Genomic DNA, 23415 nt, shown 5'->3' on the forward strand with positions numbered 1-23415 from the left:
CCAGTCCTTATTTTTCCCCCTAAAAACACGAATCCCCTTGGATTTCCAGCTCCAATCCTGATTTTCCCCCCTAAAAAAGCAAATCCTCTTGGATTTCCAGCTCCACTTCTCATTTCCCCCCCTAAAAAAGCGAATCTTCTTGGATTTCCAGCTCCAATCCTGATTTCCCCCCCTAAAACCACAAATCCCTTTGGATTTCCAGCTCCGATCCTGATTTTCCCTCACAAAACCACGAATCCTCTTGAATTTCCAGCTCAAATAATGATTTCCCCCCCTAAAACAGCGAATCCTCTTGGATTTCCAGCTCTATTCCTAGTTTCCCTCTTGGATTTTCAGCTCCAATCCTGATTTTCCCCCCTAAAACGAAGAATCCTCTTGGATTTCCAGCTCTTTTCCTAGTTTTCCTCTTGGATTTCCAGCTCTAATCCTCATTTTCCCATTGGATTCGGTTACATCCGGGTCCTCCAGCCCACAGAGGGCGCTGTGCCCTTCCCCCCCCCCCCCCCCCCCCCCCGCTTTACATCCGGGTCCTTCTGGCGGAGCGCTCACTTCCGCCTCCCGCCCGCTACATCCGGGGCTTCGCGCCGCGCGCGCGCGCGTTGAGGAGAGAGAAGGAGGAGGAGACGGCAGCGATGGCGGCGGAGGAACCGGACGCTCCGAGCAACCCCAACCGCGCTGGGGTTGAGGAAGGGGCAGTAGGGGATGAAGGGGAAGGAGGGAGCGGAGCCCCCGGTGAGTGGCGCGTGGGGTGAAGTATGGAGAGGGATTGAGGAGCTGAGGTGGGGCTTTGGGGGGGAAGGTGAAGTTGGGAGGGATTTTGTGGGTGAGGGGAGAGGGTCTTGAGGGACATTGGGGGACATAAGGTGGAGGGGAGGATCGAGGGGGGATTTGGGGGGTGAAAAGTGCGGTCGTGAGGGGTTTGGGTAGGGCACGAAGTGGGGAGGGGCGTTTAGAGAGGATTTCGGGGGCTGTGAAGCCTGGGGGAGGGGTTTGGGAGTGAGGAGGGGGTTTCTGAGGGGATTTGGGGGGGCACAGAGTGGGGGGGGCTTTGAGGGGTGAGGAGGGGGTTTCTGAGGGGATTTGTGGAAGGCACAGAGTGGGGTGGGGGCTTCTTAGGGGATTTGGGGGGGCGCAGAGTGAGGTGGGGGCTTTGAGGGGTGAGGAGGGGGTTTCTGAGGGGATTTGGGGGGGCACAGAGTGGGGTGGGGGCTTTGAGGGGTGAGGAGGGGGTTTCTGTGGGGATTTGGGGAGGGCACAGAGTGGGGTGGGGGCTTTGGGGGGGATCTTGTGGAGGGCTGAGAGGATTTGGGGGGTACAAAATGGGGAGGGGTTTTGAGAGGGATTTTGGGGGTGACTGAGGTGATTTGGGCGGCTATGAAGTGGGGAGGGGGGTTTTGAGGAGATTTTGGGGTGTACGAAGTGAGAAGGAGGAGGAGGATTGGGGGTGGGCTCAGAGGCGTGAGAGTATTAGGGGGATTTAAGGGGGTTTTAGGGGTGACTGAGAGGGTTTGGGGGGGCAAAAGGGAAGCAGGGAGGAGGAGTGAGATAAGAGGCAGGTCCTGAGGGGGTTTTGGGGGGCAGTGAGATGGGAAGGGGGGGACCCCAGGGCTTTGAGGTGCGTCTGAGGGACCCCAGGATTGGGGGGGGACCCCTAGGGACCTCAGCCCTTTGAGGTGCGTCTGAGGGACCCCAGGATTGGGGGGGGGACCCCTAGGGGCCTCAGGGCTTTGGGGTGGCCCCTCCCCCCAGGATTGGGGGGGATCCCAGGGGATCCGAAGGCTTTGGGGAACCCCAGGGCTTTGAGGTGCGTCTGAGGGACCTCAGGATTGGGGGGGGACCCCTAGGGACCTCAGCCCTTTGAGGTGCGTCTGAGGGACCCCAGGATTGGGGGGGATCCGAAGGCTTTGGGGAACCCCAGGGCTTTGAGGTGCGTCTGAGGGACCCCAGGATTGGGGGGGGATCCCTAGGGACCTCAGGGCTTTGAGGTGCGTCTGAGGGACCCCAGGATTGGGGGGGGACCCCTAGGGACCTCAGGGCTTTGGGGGGGAATCCAAAGGCTTTGGGGAACCCCAGTGCTTTGAGGTGCGTCTGAGGGACCTCAGGATTGGGGGGGGGGACCCTTAGGGACCTCAGGGCTTTGGGGGGGATCCCAGGGGATCCGAAGGCTTTGGGGAACCCCAGAGCTATGAGGGGAAACAGTGGGGGACCCCAGGGTTTTGGGGGGACCCCAGTTAACGCTGCTCCTTCCTGTCCCCCCCTTCCAGCCGAGCCGCCCCCCCCAGTCCCCAGCGCCACCCCGGAGGAACCCAGCGCCGCCGCCAGCCCCCCACCTCCTCCTGCCCCACAGAGCTGTAACGGCGCCGCCGCCGCCCCCCCTCCAGCTCCCCCGGAGCCTGAGGAGCCCCCCCCGGCAGCGCCAGAGGAGCCCCCACCTCCCCGGGACCCCGAACCCCACCCTGAGGAGCCGCCTCTCACTTATCCCCCCGACTTCGAGAGGTTCTGGCTCGCGGCACGCAGCAACCCCCACGATTTCACCGCCTGGACCGAACTCCTGCAATACGTCGAGCAAGAGGTAATCGAAAACCATTGCTAGGGCTCGTTGGGCTAATTAAAATCTTAATTAAACCTTGCCCCAACCGCGTAGCTCTGTTAAGACCTTTGTTACAGCTCACTCTGAGCTTTCGGCCTTCTTAAACCTTCTTTAAATCTCAGCCTAAATCAGCAGTAAGGTTAAAATTTTTGTTAAAACTTGGTCTGAGTTGCTGCCCCCCCTTAAAATCTTAATTAAAACTCACTCCAATCCTCGTTAAAACCTTTATTAAGGCTTATTCTGAGCTTCCAGTCCTGTTTAATCTTTGTTAAGACTGACTCTGAGTCGGCAGCGAGGTTAGTCTTTGTTAAAACATGGCCTGTGCTACGGGCCTCGTTAAACTCTTAATTAAAACTCGCTTCAGCATCCTAACGCTATTAAAATCTTTGTTAAGACTCAACCTGAGCTGCTGGTCCTGTTAAAAATATTGTTAAAACTTAGTCTAAGTTAGCAATGAGGTTAAAATCTTCATTAAAACTCAGTCCAAATTGCTGACCCCCTTAAAATCTTAATTAAAAATCACTCCAACCCCCTCACCCCTTTAAAGTCTTCGTTACGACTCACCCAGAGCTTCTGGCTCTCTTAAACCTCGTTAAACCTTAGCCTAAATCAGCAACGAGGTTAAAATCTCTGTTAAAAGTCAGAGCCTGAGCCGCTGGCCCCATTAAAATCTTAATTAAAACTCACTCCAACCCCCCCCAACCTCCTTAAAAGCTTCGCTACAGTTCGCCCTCAGCCTCCAGTCCCGTTAAGCCATCGTTAAAACTCAGCCCAAACCACTCGCCCTGTTAAAATCTTTGTTAAAACTCAGTCTGAGCTACTGATCCCGTTAAAATCTTCGTTAAAACTCAGCCCAAGCTACTGATCCCGTTAAAATCTTCGTTAAAACTCCACTTGAGCTGCTGCCCCTTTAAAGGCTTCGTTAAGGCTTAGCCTGAGCTACTGCTCCATTAAAATCTTTATTAAAACTCATCTTAAGCCACTGACCTCATTAAAAGTCTTTGTTAAAACTCGGCCTAAGCTACCAGCCTCGTTAAAATCTTCGTTAAAACCCTAATTGAAATTCACCCTGGCACGAGCCACGTGGAATCTGCCACCACCCTCGTCCTCCCGCTGAACTCAGTTCTCCCCGTGTCGTTACGAACCTCAATTAATTATTAGGTATTAGAAGATCTCTGATCCCAAATTGCTTTAACAACTGTTCCAAAACCGCCATTTTTTTGCCCCAGAACCACCTCTTTGCCGCCCGCAAAGCCTTCGATGCCTTCTTCGCCCACTACCCCTACTGCTATGGCTACTGGAAGAAATACGCCGATATGGAGAGGCGATTCGACTGTGCGCGGGAGACCGAGGAGGTGAGGGGGCTCCCCGTGCTGGTTTTGGGGCTCCCCCAGTCTTTTCGGTGCATCTTCCCACATTGTTTCTCCTTCTTTTGATGGATAGAGGGCAGTTTTGAGGGTCTCTGTGCTGGTTTTGGGGTGCTCACCCCTGGTTTTCTCTTTTTGATGGGCAGATGGGGCTGTTTTGGGGCTCCCCCAGTCTTTTCGGTGCATCTTCCCACGTTCTTTCTCCTTTCCTTGATGGATAGAGGGCAATTTTGGGGGTCTCTGTGCTGGTTTTGGGGTGCCCACCCCTGGTTTTCTCTCTTTGATGGACAGATGGGGCTGTTTTGGGGCTCCCCGCGCTGGTTTTGGGGCTCCCCCAGTCTTCTCGGTGCATCTTCCCACATTGTTTTTCCTTCTTTTGATGGATAGAGGACAATTTTGGGGGTCTCTGTGCTGGTTTTGGGGTGCCCACCCCTGGTTTTCTCTCTTTGATGGGCAGATGGGGCTGTTTTGGGGCTCCCCACGCTGGTTTTGGGGCTCCCCCAGTCTTTTCGGTGCATCTTCCCACATTGTTTCTCCTTCTTTTGATGGATAGAGGGCAGTTTTGAGGGTCTCTGTGCTGGTTTTGGGGTGCTCACCCCTGGTTTTCTCTTTTTGATGGGCAGATGGGGCTGTTTTGGGGCTCCCCCAGTCTTTTCGGTGCATCTTCCCACGTTCTTTCTCCTTTCCTTGATGGATAGAGGGCAATTTTGGGGGTCTCTGTGCTGGTTTTGGGGTGCCCACCCCTGGTTTTCTCTCTTTGATGGGCCAACAGGGCTGGTTTGGGGCTCCCTGTGTTGGTTTTAGGGGTTTCTGTTCTGTTTTGGGGGGTCCCTCTATTGTTTCTGTGGTGTCCCCCCAATTTGCTCCTCTTAACATGCAAATAGAGCTGTTTTTTGGGGGGGTTCCCCTATTTTGTCCCCTTTGATGGGCAGACGAGGCTGGTTTTGGGGCTCCCCGCGCTGGTTTTGGGGCTCCCCCAGTCTTTTCGGTGCATCTTCACACGTTGTTTCTCCTTCCCTTGATGGATAGAGGGCAATTTTGAGGGTCTCTGTGCTGGTTTTGGGGTGCTCACCCCTGGTTTTCTCTCTTTGATGGACAGATGGGGCTGTTTTGGGGCTCCCCATGCTGGTTTTGGGGCTCCCCCAGTCTTTTCAGTGCATCTTCCTTTCTCCTTCTTTTGATGGATAGAGGGCAATTTTGAGGGTCTCTGTGCTGGTTTTGGGGTGCTCACCCCTGGTTTTCTCTCTTTGATGGGCCAACAGGGCTGGTTTGGGGGTCCCTGTGCTGGTTTTAGGGGGTTCTGTTCTGTTTTGGGGGGTCCCTGTATTGTTTCTGTGGTGTCCCCCTAATTTGCTCCTCTTAACATGCAAATAGAGCTGTTTTTTGGGGGGGTTCCCCTGTTTTGTCCCCTTTGATGGGCAGATGGGGCTGTTTTGGGGCTCCCTGTGCCGGTTTTGGGGCTCCCCCAGTCTTTTCAGTGCATCTTCCCATGTTCTTTCTCCTTCCCTTGATGGATAGAGGGCAATTTTGAGGGTCTCTGTGCTGCTTTTGGGGTGCCCACCCCTGGTTTTCCCCCTTTGATGGGCAGATGTGGCAGTTTTGGGGGTCCCCGTGCTGGTTTTTGGGGTGAAACCCGGCCATTTTGGGGCTCTCCGTGCCATTTTTGGGGTTCCTCACGTGGTTTTCTGGGAGGGTCCCTGTTCCATTTCAAGACTTCCCGTTTTTCCAACCGTTTTGTGCCGTTTCCTTCTCTTTTTTCCCTGCCCTTTTCCCTCCCCGTCGGAGCCATTTTGAGTGGCTTCCTGCCATTTCCGTGTCCCCCATCCCTTCGGAAGGATTGGAGACTCCGGATTTTCCCCCTCCCGCAGGTATTCGAGCGAGGCCTCCAGTCCATCCCGCTCAGCATGGATCTCTGGATCCACTACATCTCCTATCTCCAGTCCACCCTGGATATGAACGTTCCCGAATCCATCCAAAAAATCCGCGGGTAAGTGACGCCCGAGGCACCAAACGGCTCTGGAATCGGGAATTCTGCAACCATCCACCTCTTTTTCTCTCTCCCTTAGCGTCTTCGAGGCAGCGGTGGCGGCAGCCGGCATGGATTTCCGCTCGGATAAGTTGTGGGAGCTCTATGTGGAATGGGAACGGGAACAGGGAAACCTACGTGGGATCACCGGGATCTACGATCGCGTCCTTTCCATGCCGACTCAGCTCTACAGTCATCACTGGGAGAAGTAGGTGCCATTCCCACCCGGAAAACACCCCGTGGCGGGAATATTCCATACAGAAAACACCACGGTGAGAAAATATCCACAGGGAAAATGATACCTGTGGGAGTTAAATATCCCAGAGGGAAAATATCCCAGTGGAAAATGGCCTTTACGGTGAAATCCGCACCTGGGAAGTGTCCAGAATGGCAAAATATTCCCTGTGGGAAAAGGACATTAGCGGCAAAATATTCCCTGTGGGAAGAATCCGTGATGGTAAAACATCCTAAAAGATCCCTGCGGAAAACGGCTGTAGGGGTGAAATCCACATGTGGAAAATACCCAGAATGGTAAACATCCATATGGAAAACGCCCACGGCGGGAAAATATCCCCTTAGAAAATCCCACAGCGGTTTCCTGCTTTGTGCCGAGGAAAATTCCCGCCCCAAATCCTCAGCATTCCATGTTCTGGGTGGCATCTGCCCACCCTTGATCCGCATTCCCACCCCAGGTTCAAGGAGCACGTCCTGCATCACCCTCCGAAGGATATTTTATCCCCGGAAGAGCTCGTCTGGGTCCAATCCAAACTGGCCACCGATCCCGTTCCGAAGCCTCCGGAGCCAGAGGGGACGGAAGCACCGCCGGGAGAGGATCTTCCACCCGGAGTGGAGGGGAAAGGGGGAGCGGCTGATGCTCAGGTAGGCGCCTGCAGTGGGGTCCGGGCGGAATCTTTGCGGATCCATCCCTGAAAATCTCCATCCCCTTAAAAATCCATCCCCAAAACCACTCCCAAATGCCCTCGTTGCCCCAAAATAATCCTCAATCCAAACCATCCCCACATCCAAACCTTTTCCGTGTCTCAAAAACCCACCTCCTGTCCTCCCCCCCGCCCCGTGCTTCCAAAGAAAACCAATCCCTAAAGAATCCACCCCCCAAAGAGCCCCAAATTCCCACATTTTCATCCCAAAACCAACGCAAATCCCCAGGAAAACCCTCATCCCACAACCCCCAGCTCCCAAAAAATGACACCCTAAAAACCCCTTTCTCCCCGAGAAACCCCCTTCCCGCCCTCATCCCGTTGAATTCCCAGGAGGATTTAGACCAGGAGAAAATCCGGGAGCTGGTGATTTCCATGCGCCAACAAATCTACGCTCAAAACGAGGCGGAAGTCAGCAAACGCTGGAATTTTGAGGATGGGGTACGTGAGGCGGGATTGAAACCTTCCCTATCAGGATAGAAACACCCCTAAAATCCTCCTCACCCCTTTCCCATCCCCGTATCCCGGTTTTATCCCGGCAGATCAAACGTCCCTATTTCCACGTGAAGCCGCTGGAGAGGGCGCAGCTACGGAATTGGCGGGATTATTTGGATTTCGAGATGGCAGCCGGCTCGCACGAGCGAACCATCGTCCTCTTCGAGCGCTGCGTCATCGCCTGCGCCCTCTACGAGGAATTCTGGATCAAGGTGAGGCCGCCGCGATGCCGGAAAACACCCTTATTTTCCCACAGCAGGATCCTGTTACCCCTCATCCCTAAAAAATCCCCTTTTCCCTCAAAAAATCCCCTTTTCCCTCCAAAAAGTCCCCTTTTCCTTCCAAAAAGTCCCCTTTTCCTTCCAAAAAGTCCCCTTTTCCCTCCAAAAAGTCCCCTTTTCCCTCCAAAAAGTCCCCTTTTCCCTCCAAAAAGTCCCCTTTTCCCTCCAAAAAGTCCCCTTTTCCCTCCAAAAAGTCCCCTTTTCCCTCCAAAAAGACCCCTTTTCCCTCCAAAAAGTCCCCTTTTCCCTCCAAAAAGACCCCTTTTCCCTCCAAAAGAGTCCCCTTTCCCACCAAGATTCCCCTTCCCCCCAAGAAAAAACCCATTCCGATAAAGATCTCGTTCCGGAAAGACCCACCCCAAAAAAAACTGATCGGAAAAAACCATCTCCATTCGAAAAAAAAAAAACCCTCAATTTCAGAAAAACCACTTTATTCCTCCAAAAAAACCAACAAAAAACATCCCGACAAAAAACATACAAAAAAATGGCCTTTATCCCAATAAAAACAACCGTATCCCCAAAAAAAAGGTTCTAAAATGCAGTATTTCCCCCCCCAAAACCGCCCCATTTTCCATAAAAAAAACATTGCATTCCAAACCCATCCCCCAAAACCACTTATTCCCTAAAAAAAGCCTTTATACCCCCAAAAAAACCAACAATCGCACTAAAAAATAACCCTTATCCTCCAAAATTTACCGCAAAAAAAAACCTGCGTCCCCAAAACCCATTTCTACCCCTCATAAATCCCCGAAATTCCATTTCGACTTCCCAAAATCCCCTAAAAACACTTCTACCCCCAAAAAAACGCACTTCTGCCTCCCCAAATCCACCTCTACCCCCAAAAAACTCACTTCTATGCCCCCAAAAATCCCAAAAAGACATTTCTACGCCACCAAAAAAACCACCTCTGCCCCCAAAATCCACAAAAAACCCACTTCTACCTCCCAAAAAAACACTTTTTTGCCCCCAAAACCCCATTTCTACCCCCGAGAACTCCACTTCTACCCCCCAAAATCCCCAGAAACTATTTCTACCCTTCAAAAATCCACAGAAACTACTTGTACCCCCCAAAAAAATAACCAAAACCCACTTCTACCCCCCAAAAATCCCCAAAAAACAATTCTACTTCCCCAAAAATCCCCAAAAACCACTTCTGCCCCCCAAAAACCACTTCTACTCCTCCAAAAACCACTTCTGCCCCCCAAAAACCACTTCTACTGTTCCAAACCCCACTTCTACCCTCTAAAAATCCTCAAAAATCCCACTTCTACCCTGGCAAAATCCCCAAAATCCCACATCTGTATCCCCAAAACCCACTTCTACCCGCAAAAAATCCCCAAAATCCCACGACTGCCGCCCAAAAAGCCACTTCTGTCCCCCCAAAATGCCCCAAACCCACTTCGACCCCCCAAAAAATCCCCAAAATCCCACATCTGCCCCCAAAAAATCCCCAAAATCCCACGACTGCCGCCCAAAAAGCCACTTCTGTCCCCCCAAAATGCCCCAAACCCACTTCGACCCCCCAAAAAATCCCCAAAATCCCACATCTGCCCCCCAAAAAATCCCCCAAATCCCACGTCTGCCGCCCAAAAAGCCACTTCTGCCCCCCTAAATGCCCAAAACCCACTTCTACCCCCCAAAAATCCCCCAAATCCCACATCTGCCACCCAAAAAGCCACTTCTGCACCCCCAAAATGCCCAAAATCCCACTTCTGCCGCTCAAAAAGCCACTTCTGTCCCCCCAAAATGCCCAAAACCCACTTCGACCCCCAAAAAAATCCCTAAAATCCCACATCTGTCGCCCAAAACCCACTTCTACCCTCCAAAATCCCACGTCTGCCGCCCAGAAAGCCACTTTTATCCCCCCAAAATGCCCAAAACCCACCTCGACCCCCCAAAAAATCCCCAAAATCCCACATCTGCCACCCAAAAAGCCACTTCTGTCCCCCCAAAATGCCCCAAATCCCATATCTGCCACCCAAAAAGCCACTTCTGTCCCCCCAAAACCCACTTCTAACCCCCAAAATCCCACTTCTACCCCCCAAAATCCCACGTCTGCCGCCCAAAAAGCCACTTCTGTCCCCCCAAAATGCCTAAAACCCACTTCGACCCCCCAAAATCCCACATCTGTTGCCCAAAAAGCCACTTCTGTCCCTCCAAAATGCCCAAAACCCACTTCTACCCCCAAAAAAATCCCTAAAATCCCACATCTGTCGCCCAAAATCCCACTTCTACCCCCCAAAATCCCACGTCTGCCACCCAAAAAGCCACTTCTGCCCCCCCAAAAATCCCCAAAATCCCACATCTGTTGCCCAAAAAGCCACTTCTGTCCCCCCAAAATGCCCAAAACCCACTTCTACCCCCAAAAAATCCCTAAAATCCCACATCTGCTGCCCAAAACCCACTTCTACCCCCCAAAATCCCACGTCTGCCACCCAAAAAGCCACTTCTGCACCCCCAAAATGCCCAAAACCCACATCTGCCACTCAAAAACCCACTTCTACCCCTCAAAATCCCACGTCTGCCGCCCAAAAATCCACTTTTATCCCCCCAAAATGCCCAAACCCCACTTCTACCCCCCCAAAAAAACCCCCACTCTACCCCTCGAAAATCCCCCAAATTTCCCATCACTACAAGAACCCCCCAAAATCCCCTCTGAGGTGCCCCGAGGGGGCCCCGAGGGCTCTTTGCCCCCCGACTCCTGTCTCTCCGGGGAGGGGGCTTTTTGCCCCCCCCCCCAATTCCAACGTTTTAAGTTTTTTTTTTCTCTTTTCCCTGTGTTTTTTAAATCCCGCTCCTGTTTTTTATCGCCCGCCGCTCCTTCCCTTAAGATCCCGCCGGAGTTTCGGAAGCGAGGGGGCTTAACGTGAGTGCCCCCTTCCCGCTCCAGCGCGTCTCCCCCCCAACCCCGAACGGGCAGGAGAAGGGGGGGCCTTCTTACCACCCCCCCTCTTTGGGTTTTGCCTTTTTTTCCCCCCCTCTTTTATTTTAGTACACAAAATACTTGGAAAATCACACGGTGACCGGAGCCCGGAGCGTTTTCCAGCGAGCGTGCGGCTACCATCTTCCTCGCAAACCCAACATCCACCTCCTCTGGGCGGCGTTTGAGGAGAAACAAGGTGAGGGGCGCATCCCGAGGGGAGAATTTTAGGGGTGGGGGGGATCCAAAATCAAGGCCGGAGGAACCACGTGCGAAAAAACAGCGACAAATTTCAGCGGAGACGCCGCGTTTCCCGCCAAAACGCAGTGATGCGGAGCCAGGATACGGCGTTTTGCCCCAAAATGGTCCTTTCTTAGACGGAAATCGTCATCTGTTGCCCCCAAAATGTTGATTTTTAGGCTGAGATGCCACATTTTCACCTCATGGTGCTCCTTATTTGCCTGAAATTGCACGTTTTCACTTCAAAATGTTGATTTTTAGGCCTCGATGCCACATTTTCACCCCCCTGAGGACCCCTCAAACCACCCCAAGGACCTCACTTATGACCCCCAGGGACCCCCAAACCACCCTGAAGACCCTTTTAGCAACCCCAGGGACCCCCAAACCACCCTGAGGACACTTTTAGTGACCCCAGGGACCTGGAACCCCCCTGAGGACCCCTCAAACCACCCCAGGGACCCCCAAACCCTCCTGAGGACTCCTCAAATCACCTCAGGAACCCCCAAACCACCCTGAGGACCCTTCTAGTGACACCAGAGACCCCCAAACCCCCCTGAGGACCCCTCAAACCACCCTGAGGACCCTTTTAGTGACACCAGGGACCTCAAAACCCCCCTGAGGACCCCTCAGACCACCCCAGGAACCCCCAAACCACCCTGAGGACCCTTTTAGTGACCCCAAGGACCCCCAAACCACCCTAAGGACCCCTCAAACCACCCCAGGGACCCCCAAACCACCCTGAGGACCCTTTTAGTGACCCCAAGGACCCCCAAACCACCCTAAGGACCCCTCAAACCACCCCAGGGACCCCCAAACCACCCTGAGGACCCTTTTAGTGACCCCAGGGACTCCCAAACCACCCTGAGGATCCTTTTAGTGACCCCAGGGACCCCGAAACCCCCCTGAGGACCCCTCAAACCACCTCGAGGATACCCCTAATCACCCGAAAGACCGTAATAACGACCCTAAACCCCCCAATTTTTACCTCTCCCCCTCCTGCAGGGAACCTGGATGAAGCCCGCCGTATCCTCCGGTGCTTCGAGGAAGCGGTGCCGGGTTTGGCCATGGTGCGGTTACGCCGCGTGAGCCTGGAGCGGCGTCAGGGGAACCTGGAGGAGGCGGAAGCGTTGCTGTTGGAGGCGATGAGGGCGAACGAGGGGCTGCCTCTCGCCTCTTTCTACGCCGTCAAACTGGCGCGGCAGGCCTGCAAGGTGCAGAAAAACCTCGGCAAAGCTCGCAAGGTGCTGGTGGAAGCGCTGGAAAAGGATCCGGTGAGGCCCAAAGACATCGTTAGGACGCGGGTAACGAGCACGGGATGGGGAAGAGACCCTCCCATGGGGTGAACCTGTGAGGAGGAAGGAGACTCCGGCTCCTGAATCGCACTGACGAGGATCTGGAGGTGTCTACAGACCCTGTGAACCCCCAGACCCATTTTGGGAACCCCCCAAGACCAATTTTAGGGACTTTCAGACCATTTAAGGGATCCACAAACCTTTTTTTAGGGACCTTCGATACCTTTAAGGGATCTCCAGAATATTTTGGGGACCCCTCCACCCCTTTTGGGGACTCCCAGGTCCCTTTTTGGGTCCTCACAAACCCTTTCTGGGGACCCAAGTCCCTATTTAAGGACACTCGGACCCAATTTGGGGACCCCTGAAGCTCTTTTGAGTACCCCCTGACCTTTTTGGGGATCCCCAGCCCCCTTTTGGGACCCAAGACCACACAGATCCATTTTTGGGGACCCCCAAGCACAATATGGGGAACCCCAGGCCCATTTTAGGGACCCTCAGACCCATTTTGGGGACCCCCGACCCCTTTTTGGGGACCCCCAGTCCCCTCGTGGGACCCAAAACCCCATTTAATTACCCACAGACCCCTTTTGGGAACCCCAAACTCCCTAGGGAGCCCCATAACCTCAGAAAGGGACTCCCCAAAACCCTTTGGGAACCCCATAACCTCATGAGGGGTTCCCTAAAACCTTTTGAGGACCTCGAAGTCCTACTTAGGGAACCCCAAACCTCACTTGGAGTCTCCCCAAAACCATTGGGGGACCCAAAACCCCACTGGAGATCCCATAACCTGCTGAGTGGGGCCCTAAAACCCTTTGAGGACCCCAAAGTCCCATTCAGGGGACCCCAAACCTCACGTGGAGCCCCATAACCACATGCAGGGCTCCCCAAAACCCTTTGGGGACCCCATAACCTCATGAGAGACCTCCCAAAACCCTTTGGGGACCCCGTAACCTCATGAGGGCTCTCCTAAAACCCTTTGGGGACCCCAAACCCTGCTTGGAACCCCATAACTTCATGAGGGCACTCCATGAAGGCCCTTGGTGACCCCAGAACCTCATGAGAGACCTCCCAAAACCCTTTGGGGACCCCATAACCTCATGAGGGGTTCCCTAAAACCCTTTGAGGACCCCAAACCCTGCTTGGAACCCCATAACTTCATGAGGGTACTCCATGAAGGCCCTTGGTGACCCCAGAACCTCATGAGAGACCTCCCAAAACCCTTTGGGGACCCCATAACCTCTCTTGGGGGGCCCCGATCCCCGTCCCCCACTAACGTCAGGTGGTTCTCATCGCAGGACAACGCCCGGCTCCACGCCAACCTCCTGGAGATGGAATTTGGTGCCGACATCCGGCAAAACGAAGGCAACACCATGCGCTGCTTCGAGCGGGCGCTGCGCAGCCCCCTCCCCGACGAAGCCAAACTCGTCTTCTCCCAACGCCGCGTTGAGTTCCTCGAGGATTTCGGCTCCAGCATCCACAGGTTTGGAGGATGGGAGTGGGTTGAACACCCCAAAATAAGGATTGGGGGACAACAGGGGGGTTCCCAAAAGGGCTGAGGGCCCCCCCTGAGTGCTGCCCACTCCCCCCAGCCTGCTGACGGCCTACGACGAGCACCAGCGGATCCTCAAGCAGCACGCGGCGCGCAAGAGGGCGCCCGAAAACGGGTGAGGGTCCCCTTTCTGCCCCTTATCCCCCCTTTTCTGCCCCTTATCCCCCCTTTTCTGCCCCTTATCCCCCCTTTTCTGCCCCTTATCCCCCTTTTCTGCTCCTTATTCCCCCCTTTCTGCCCCTTATTCCCACTTTCTGCCTCTTATTTCCCCCCTTTCTGCCTCTTATTTCCCCCCTTTCTGCCCCTTATTCCCCGTTTTCTGCCCCTTATCCCCACTTTCTGCCCCTTATTCCCCCATTTTCTGTCCCTTATCCCCACTTTCTGCCCCTTATTCCCCCATTTTCTGTCCCTTATTTCCCACTTTCTGCTCCTTATCCCCCTTTTCTGCCCCTTATTCCTCCTTTTCTGCCCTTTATTCCCCATTTTCTGCCCCTTATCCCCACTTTCTGCCCCTTATTCCCCCATTTTCTGTCCCTTATCCCCCCCTTTCTGCCCCTTACCCCCCTTTTCTGCTCATTTTCCCCCTTTCTGCCCCTTATCCCCCCCTTTCTGCCCCTTATCCCCCCCCATCTGCCCCTTATCCCCCCCTTCTTCCCCTTATCCCCCTTTTCTTCCCCTTATACCCCCCTTTCTGCCCCTTATCCCCCCCTTTCTGCCCCTTATCCCCCCCCATCTGCCCCTTATCCCCCCCTTTCTTCCCCTTATACCCCCCTTTCTGCCCCTTATACCCCCCTTTCTGCCCCTTATCCCCCCCTTTTCTTCCCCCTTTCTGCCCCTTCATCCCCCCAATGCCCCATTTTATTTCAGTTTTTCCCCTTTATCTCCCTACTTTGCCTGTTTTATTCCAATTTTCCCCTTTTATCCACTGGATTTCTCTGTTTTATCCCAATTTCTTCCCTTTAATCCCCCGTTTTCTCACCTTTATCCTCTCATTTTGCTCCTTTAGCCCCAAATTTCTCTTCTTTTATGGTCTGTTTTCTATCATCTCCTAATTTCTGCTTTTATGCCCCAAATATCCTCATTTCTCCCCCATTTCCTCTCATTGTCTCCCTTCACCCCAAATTTTTTACTTGGTCCACAATTTCTCCCCCATTTCCCCATTTTCTCTCCATTCCCTTCCAATTCCTCCCTGTCCCATTTCCCCCCTCAAATTCCTTCCCCAGAAGGAATTTCCACCCAATTTCCACCCTTTTCCCTCCAATTTCCCATTTCCTCCCCGAAAACATTACTGTGTCTCCTCAATTTCACCCCAAATTCCCTCTAAATGTCCACATTTCTAATTCTCCTCAATTTCACCCCAAATTCCCTCTAAACGTCCACATTTCTCTCTAATTCTCCCCAATTTCACCCCAAATTCCCTCTACACGTCCATATTTCTCCACAATTCTCCCCCATTTCACCCCAAATTCCCTCTACGCGTCCATATTTCCACTTCTCCCAAAATTCCCTCTAAATGTCCCTATTTCTCCACAATTTCCCCCAAATTCCCCATTCCCTCTCCATCTCCCTCCAATTCCCCCCCGTTTCCCTCCTGAGATCCCCCCATCTTCCCCAATTTCTCCTTCTCAAATTTCTCGCCATTTCTTCCCTTTTCCTCCCTTTTTTCTGCAATTTCTCCCTATTTCTGCCTTATTTCATCCCAAAAATTCCCCGTTTGCGCTCCAACCTCCCCCATTTTACCCCATTTTCCCCTATTTTCTCCCAGCTCCGACGAACCCGACGACAAACGCCTGCGCCCGGACGAAGCGGCCGCGCTCCTGGGCCCCCTCAACTTCTCCTCCTCCGGGGGGGACGTGGCCTCCAGCCCCTACAGCTACTGGTACCAGGTGAGGGGGGGTACTGGGAGATACTGGGAGGCACTGGGAAGGCCGCAGTGGGGCAGAGGCCGCACTCACAGCCCCCCTTTTGCCCCCCAGCACGGCTACGGCGCCTACGGATACCAGAGCTCCTGGAACTACAACCAGTATTACTCACAGAGCTGAGCCCGGCACCCCCCGAGTCCCCTTTTTTACACCCAAAAAACCCCATTTCTGTACATTTTTGGACCCCCCCCGTCGTGGGGGGGGATGTAAATAAACGAGGAGGCAGCGCTTTGGAGGTGCCGTCAGCATTTATCGTGATAAAAATCCCCATTTATTGAGGTTTTGGGGAGCCGCAGCGCTCGACAGAGGGGCTGTTACAGGTAAGGGGGGGTCGTGGCGGGGGGCGGAGGCTGTTTTGGGGTTCCCTCTCCTCATGGGATCACATTTAGGTTTGGTTTTGGGGAGCCTCTTCATATAAGAAGGGGGTTGAGTCTGTTTTGGGGTTCCCCCACCTCATGGGAGCAGGTTTACATTCAGTTTTGGGGTGGTTTGACACCATTTTGGGGTTCTTCCTCCTCGAGGAATCAGGTTTTAGTCTGGTTTTGGGGCGCATGGGATCCCATTTAGGTCTGGTTTTGGGGAGCTTCTTCATAAAAGAGGGGGGTTGAGTCTGTTTTGGGGTTCCCCCACCTCATGGGAGCAGGTTTACATCCAGTTTTGGGGTGGTTTGACCCCATTTTGGGGTTCTTCCTCCTCGTGGAATCAGGTTTTGGTCCGGTTTTGGGGCGCCTCTTCCACGTAGGACGGGCTTTGAGTCCATTTTGGGGTTCCCTTCCGTTCAGACATGAGTTTACATCCAGTTTTGGGGCGCATCTTCCACTTCAGAGAGGGGGTTTGACTCCTTTTTGGGGTTCCCCACGGCTCACAATGGGGTTTGACTCCATTTTTGGGGTCCCCTCACCCCACAAGTGGCTCTAACTCCATATTGGGGTTCCCTGCTGACTCCATTTTGGGGTGTAAACCCCCCAAGAGGCTTCACCCCCATTTCAGAGGGCCCTGCCCCATTTTGGGATCCCCCACCCCATTTCTGGGGTGCACACCCCAATTTTGGGAGTGCACACCCCAATTTTGGGAGCCATACCACCCCTGAACCCCATTTTCGGGGTCCCCCATCCCATTTTTGAGGTCCTTCACCCCATTTTTGGGCTCCCCCCTGCCCACAAGCAACACCACCTCCACTCCAAGGCCATTTCCTGACTCTATTTTGGGGTGCAACCCCCCCCGATCTCCATTTTTGCAGTTCTCTGGTGCATTTCTGGGGTGAACCTCTCAATTTTGGGGTCCCCCACCCCACTGCACCCCATTTTGGTGCCCCCCACCCCATTTTTGGGGCTCCCCTGGTCCATTTTTGGGGTGAACCTCTCAATTTTGGGGTCCCCCACCCCCCTGCACCCCATTTTGGTGCCCCCCACCCCATTTTTGGGGCTCCCCTGGTCCATTTTTGGGCTCCCCTCCTGCCCACAAGCACCACTGACTCCATTTTAAGGCCATTTCCTGACTCTATATTTAGGATGGAACTGTGATTTTGGGGCTCCCCCACCCCGGTTTTGGGGTCCCCCCCAGTTTTGGGGTGCTAGAAGCCCTTTTGCAGCAGCCACGTGCGCAGCTGGGCCCCACAGTGGCCCCGTAGCAGCAGGGACCCCGTCACCTCGTTCACCTGCACGTCCTGCACCCCCAAATCTGTTCGCAGGTCCCTCTCCAGTGCCTGGAGGAGAAGAAAATGGGGGGGCCCTGAGCACCCCAAAACCCTGCACCCCCCAAATTCACCCCTCGAGCCCCCGAATCCACCCCCTCTGCACACCCCAAAAAGTTATCCCCCTAATTCACTCCTTGTACCCTCAAATCCACCTCCCTGCACCCCCAAAACTCAGCACCCCAGATTCACCCCTTTTACTCCCAAATCCCGCACCCCAAAAATCTGCACCCTGCCCCCCCCAAATCCACCTCCCTGCACCCCAAAAACCCCCTCCAGGCACCGCAGCTCTGTTAGGAACTGCAAACCTGCCCCCCCAACACCCCCTATACCTCAAATTCTCCCCCCCGGTACCCCCAACCCTCCCTATACCTCAAAGTTCCCCCTCCTGCACCCCAAAAGCCCCCTTTGTACCCCAAATTCCCCTTTCCTGTACCCACAGATCCCCCTCCAGGCACCACATCTCTTCTCAGATACCCCCCAATCTCCCTCTTGCCCCCCAGATCTGCCCCCCTGTACCCCAAATCCCCCCCCTTGGCACCCCAAACACCCCGAATTCCCCCCCTGCACCCCAAATTCCCCCTCCTCGTACCCACAGATCCCCCTCGAGGCGCCGCAGTTGGGTCAAACGCCGGTTGCCCTTTGCCGTGCGCTCGTAGACGGGCAGGTTGTGGTGCCGGGAGCGCCCCACAAAGTACGGCAGCTCCGGGGGGGTCTCTAGGGGGCACCCCAATAATTAACAACCCCTCTCTGAAGGTAATTAAGCCCTCCAGGGGTTAATTACCCTCATTGATTTCCCCCTTAGGGATTAAAAAACTCTACTGAGCGTAAAAATGTTCATAAACATCTCCCTTGTTACCCCCACCAGGGGTAAATATGCCCCCTCCTTACATTAATTAGTTCTCCCACTAAGTAATTAACATACCCAGAGACTAATTATTTCTATTAATTTCTATTAGGGGGTAATTAATCCCCCCTTGGTTAATAGTTACCCCCATTAATTATCTAATCCCCCCATTAATTAATACTCTGTGGGAAAGTAACCCTCAAGTAAATACTTATCCGTAGGTTCCCCTACAGGGCTAATTACCCCCATTAATTAGTCCTGGGGCTATTTATCCTCCCCTAATTGGCCCTATTAATTATCTCTAAAGCAAATTACTCTCACACAGACCCCTCCTCTAATTAATTGTCCTCGTTAATTCCCCCCTCATGGGTCAATAACCCCCCCATGGCTCCCCTTCCCCATAAGATCCCCCCCCAAGGGAGTTAATTGCCCCCCAAGGGAGCTAATTACCCCCCCAGTACTAATTACCCCCATTAATTGGCCCTGCTGACCTGCGGGGGGGCTCCAGCCGGAGGGGGTGGGATATTTGGGGTGCCGGGGGGGCTCAGGGATGCGGGTTGGGGGCAGCAGCCGTTCCACGAAGGCAAATTCCACGCTTGATTCTTGGTGAGGTGTAAAGGGGGGTTCGGGGGGGGCCCCCGGGGGGGTCTGCGAGGAGGATGGGAGGCAAAGCGTGAGCCTCAAATCCTAAATCCACTCTCCAAGGACCCACATCTCTCTGCATCCCGTCCCCCCCTCCTCAAAGCCCCCCCAAATCCACCCACACCCCCCCAGGGCCCCTCCCCAACTCCCCTTTCCCTTTCAGCTCCCTCAGGACCCCTAAATCCCTCCCCAAAGACTTCCCCCCCAAAATTCATCTCCCACTCCCTCAAAGACCCCCTCACCCCCAGGACCCCCTTTTCCACACCGATTCCCCCCTTTCTGCCCCTCATTCCCCCCTTTTTCCCCACTTTCTGCCCCTTTTTCCACCCACTCCCTCCCTATCTGCCCTTTTACCTCCCTTTTCTACCCCTTTAAACCACTTTCTGCCTCTCATTACCCACTTTCTGCCTCTCATTTCCCCCTTTCCACCCCTTTACCCCCCTCTGTCCCTTATTTCCCCCTTTCTGCCCCTTATTCCCTCTTTCTGCCCTTTTACCCCCCACCTTCTGCTCCTTTAACCCACTTTCTGCCCCTTTAACCCCCTTTCCGCTTTTTTCTACTCCTTATTTCTCTCTTTCTGCCGTTTTACCCCCATTTTCCTCCCCTCGTCCCCCTATTTCTGCCCGTTTACCCCTCACTTTTTGCCCCTTTATCCCCCAATTTTGCCCATTTCATCTCAGCCCCCTTTACCCCCCTCACACACCCCCATCAGGAACCCTCTTAAAGCCCATTTCCCCCCTACCTGCACCCCTCTCCTCCCCACTGCCCGGCTCAACTCCTTCAATCTCCGCCCTAGCGCCGCCATCGCCGCCATTTTGGCTCCTCCTTCTTCTCCTCCTCCTTCCCGCCTCGCGGGTGACGTCACGACGTCACCTCCTCCCTTCCCGCCTCTACGTGCCGGGGGTTGACGTCATCACGTCGCCGCATCACCCCCGTTTCCCCACCCTTGCGTCAATGACGTAATCTCGTCGCTCCGCCCCCTCAAGCGCGCGGAGGCGGGAATACGTGTGGCGTAATCGCGCGTCGGTGACGTCACCACGTCGCGACGTCGCCCCGCCCTCTTTCCGCCGCGCGGTTCCGTGCGCTGAGGGTGACGCTGAGGTGGGTCCGCGGCCGAGGGGGCGGAATTGAGGCGATTTGGGAGGGCCGAGGGGATATTGGGGGGCCCTGGGACGACCTTAAAGCCCTGGGAGGGGTTAAAAGTGAATTGGGGGGTCTGGGAGGGGTTGGGGAGCGGCGGGGTCTTGGGGGACCCTGAGGCGACCTTGAGGCCCTGGAGAGGTTTGGGAGAGGGGATTAAAGGACGGGGGAGGTTTCAGGGGTGCCCTGAGGCGATGTTATGGCCTTGGGGGGGGGATGAAAGTGGGTTGAGGGGCGGCTGAGGGGCGGGAAGAAGGCTCTGAGGTGATCTTGAGGCCTTTGGGGGGGGGGATAAAAGTAGTTGGGGGGGGCTGGAAGGGGTTTGTGGGGATAAGGGGGTTCTGAAGTGATTTTGAGGCCTTAGGGGGGCATAAAAGTAGTTGCGGGGGGCTGGAAGGGGTTTGGGGGGGGTCAGGGGGGTTTTGAGGTGATCGTGAGGCCTCGGGGGGGTATAAAAGTTGGTTGAGGGGGGTCTGGGATGGGGTTGGGGGAGTAAAAGTGGGCTGGGGAGGTTGGGAAGGGTTTGGGGGCTTCAGGGAGGGCTCTGAGGCCTTAAGGGAGGGTTGGAGGGGACCTGGGGGGGAATGAAATGGATCGGGGGAGTCAGGGAAGGGTTTGGGGGGGCTCTGAGGCCTGGGGGTGGCCTGAGGCCACCTTGAGGGGGGGGGGGTGTTCGGGGGGGCCCTGAGGCTTTAGGAGGGGTTGGAGGAGGCTTGGAGAGGATTACAGTGGTTTGGGGGGCGCTGAGAAGGGGTTGGGGGTTCAGGGGTAGTTATTGGAGGCTTTGGGGGGAATAAAGTGGATTGGGGGGGCCTGAGAGGGCTTTCGGGGGACTGAAGAGGGTTTGGGGGCGGTAAGGGGAGGAACTTAGGGGATTTAGGGGGATCCCTGAGGTGTCAGGGGGGAATTTGGGGGGGCTGGGGAGGGTCGAGGGGTTATTGGGGGACTGTGAGGCTTTGGGAGAGTTTGGGGGGGGTACCTTGAGGTGGTTTGTGTGTTCCGTCCCCCCCCGCCCTGCGTCACAGCCCTTTGTCCCTGGGGCGCGGGATCAGGGATCAGAGTCCCTGCGGGCAGGAAGTGAGGCAGGAACGCCCCAAAACATCCCCAAAAGCCCCCACAAAAGCACAACCCAAGCCTCTAAACAGCCCCCAAAACACCCTCAGCCCCCCGAAACACCCCCAGTGCCCCTAAAAACACAACCCAAGCCCCTACACAGCCCCCAAAATACCCCCAGTGCCTCCCAAAATGCCCCCAGGCCCCCCAAACACAATCCAAGCCCCTAAACAGCCCTCAAAACACTCCCGGCTCCTCCAAGCACCCCCAGCGCCCCTAAAACACAACCCAAGTCCCTAAACAGCCCCCAAAACACCCCCAGTGCCCCCCCAAAACACCCCTAGGCCCCCCAAACACAATCCAAGCCCCTAAACAGCCCTCAAAACACTCCCGGCCCGTCCAAGCACCCCCAGCGCCCCTAAAAACACAACCCAAGTCCCTAAACAGCCCCCAAAACACCCTCAGCCCCCCCAAAAAGCCCCCAAAACACCCGCAGCACCCCCAAAAACACCCTCAGCGCCCCTAAAAACGCAGCCCAAGCCCCTAAACAGCCCCCAAACACCCCCAGTGCCCCCCGAAACACTCCTAGGCCCCCCAAAACACAATCCAAGCCCCTAAACAGCCCCCAAAACACCCCCAGTGCCCCCCGAAACACTCCTAGGCCCCCCAAAACACAGTCCAAGCCCCTAAACAGCCCAAAACCACTCCCAGCGTCCCCCAAAACACCCCACCCCATGCCCCAAAACTACCCCAGCCCCCCCCCAAACACACGCAGCCCCCCAAAACCACCCCAAGCGCCCCCCCAACCACCTCTCCCTGCCCCCCTCTTTTCCTTGGGGTCCCCTATTTTTTCTAAGCGTCTCCCCCCTGCTTTTATTTTGGGGGGGTGGGGGCTAAACCCTTGTTTTTCCCCCCTCCAGCCCCACCATGCAGCTCTTCGTCCGTGCCCAATCCCTTCACGCCGTCGCCGTCTCCGGCTCCGACACCGTCGCCCAACTCAAGGTGAGCCCTCACTCCTAAACCCCCCCCCCCCTCAATTTTTGGGGTGAACCTCCCCATTTTGATGGGGTTTTGTGGTCGCCCCTCCATCCCAGGCGCAGCTCGCGGCGCTGCCGGGCGTTCCTGCTCCGGAAGAGCAAATCCTGGTGTTTGCTGGGACACCCCTTCCTGATGATGCCGTGTTGGAACAAACCCCTCTGCCGGAATTTGCCACCTTGGAGCTCTCTACTCGCCTCCTCGGGGGTACGTTTGCTAATTAACAGCTTGATAACGACACTAATGAGTTAGTGGGGCCCCCCAGCGACACCCCAATCCTCTTCCATTCATTCCATAGGGAAAGTGCATGGATCGCTCGCCCGTGCCGGCAAAGTGAGGGGCCAGACCCCCAAGGTGAGTGAGGAAGAAGGGGTTTGGGGGGGGTTCCCCCTGAGTTTTAGGGAACCTCCTTGAGTTTAGGGACCCACCCTGGATTTTGGGGACCACACACACACCTTTATGGACCCCCCCCCCCGGATTTTGGGGACTCCCCTCACGCCTTTAGGAACCCTCCTTGGGTTTTGGGAAACCCCTCATAGCTTTGAGGCCCTCCTTTGGGTTTTGGGGACCCCCCCTCAAAGCTTTGAGGCCCCCTCCCTTGGGTTTTGGGGATCTCCTCATGTCTTTAGGCCCCTCCTTGGGATTTGGGGATCTCTCCCTCACCTTTATGGTTCCTCCTTGAATTTTGGGGACCACTTCATGGCTTTAGGTTCCTCCTTGGAATTTGGGGATCCCTCCCTCACCTTTATGGTTCCTTCTTGAATTTTGGGGACCACTTCATGGCTTTGAGGCCCCTTCTGGCTTTTGGGGATCCTTTAATGTCTTTAGGACCCTCCTTGAGTTTTGGGGATCCTTTAATGTCTTCAGGACCCTCCTTGGGTTTCGAGAAACCCCTCATGGCTTTGAGGCCCTCCCTTGGGTTTTGGGGACCCCCTCATAGCTTTGAGGCCCCTCCCTTGGGTTTTGGGGATCCCTCCCTCACCTTTATGCTTCCACCTTGAATTTTGGGGACCACTTCATGGCTTTAGGCCCCTCCTTGGGATTTGGGTATCCCTCCCTCACCTTTATGGTTCCTCCTTGAATTTTGGGGACCTCTTCATGGCTTTGAGGCCCCTTCTGGCTTTTGGGGACCCCCCCAACTCCCCCATTTTTTCCCCCCAGGTGGCCAAGCAAGAGAAGAAGAAGAAGAAGACGGGGCGCGCCAAGCGGCGCATGCAGTACAACCGCCGCTTCGTTAACGTCGTGCCCGGCTTCGGCAAGAAGAAGGGCCCCAACGCCAATTCCTGAGCCCCAACCAGTAAAACAGGGCCGGAATTTGGGCCAATTCCTCCACATTTGGGGCTTTTTTTTTTGGGTGTTTGTTTCTTTTGGTTGGTTTTTGTCTT

At 54.9% G+C, this 23415-nt stretch overlaps 3 protein-coding genes across 4 annotated transcripts; 2 read left to right on the forward strand and 1 right to left on the reverse strand.

Annotated features, from left to right (window-relative positions):
• The first annotated feature begins 614 nt into the window (after positions 1-614).
• LOC104058061 (pre-mRNA-processing factor 39-like) lies at positions 615-16161 on the forward strand. 2 transcript variants are annotated; one of them, XM_054052569.1, is made up of 14 exons: positions 615-732; positions 2265-2572; positions 3820-3945; positions 5826-5944; positions 6024-6191; positions 6676-6862; positions 7255-7362; positions 7464-7628; positions 10690-10816; positions 11860-12128; positions 13445-13629; positions 13739-13813; positions 15464-15584; positions 15675-16161. In XM_054052569.1, exons 1-14 carry the CDS (start codon positions 633-635, stop codon positions 15738-15740), a joined length of 2124 nt encoding a protein of 707 aa, XP_053908544.1. In that variant the 5' UTR covers positions 615-632; the 3' UTR covers positions 15741-16161. The 2 variants fall into 2 exon arrangements, with proteins under 2 accessions (XP_053908544.1, XP_053908545.1); XM_054052570.1 differs by having other exon boundaries at positions 688-732; positions 2348-2572; positions 15675-16160.
• An 868-nt stretch (positions 16162-17029) lies between these two features.
• Positions 17030-19749, reverse strand: MRPL49 (mitochondrial ribosomal protein L49). Its single transcript, XM_054052526.1, has 4 exons — positions 19545-19749; positions 18652-18808; positions 17906-18030; positions 17030-17325 (listed from the first exon to the last, which is right to left on the reverse strand). The coding sequence occupies exons 1-4, from the start codon at positions 19614-19616 to the stop codon at positions 17194-17196; spliced, it is 486 nt and encodes a 161-aa protein (XP_053908501.1). The 5' UTR covers positions 19617-19749; the 3' UTR covers positions 17030-17193.
• A 77-nt stretch (positions 19750-19826) lies between these two features.
• Positions 19827-23364, forward strand: FAU (FAU ubiquitin like and ribosomal protein S30 fusion). Its single transcript, XM_009559461.2, has 5 exons — positions 19827-19903; positions 21916-21997; positions 22090-22237; positions 22329-22384; positions 23192-23364. The coding sequence occupies exons 2-5, from the start codon at positions 21923-21925 to the stop codon at positions 23315-23317; spliced, it is 405 nt and encodes a 134-aa protein (XP_009557756.1). The 5' UTR covers positions 19827-19903; positions 21916-21922; the 3' UTR covers positions 23318-23364.
• The last annotated feature ends 51 nt before the right edge of the window (positions 23365-23415 follow it).

This window comes from Cuculus canorus, chromosome 34, assembly GCF_017976375.1.
Source record: "Cuculus canorus isolate bCucCan1 chromosome 34, bCucCan1.pri, whole genome shotgun sequence".
Lineage (NCBI taxonomy): Eukaryota > Metazoa > Chordata > Aves > Cuculiformes > Cuculidae > Cuculus > Cuculus canorus.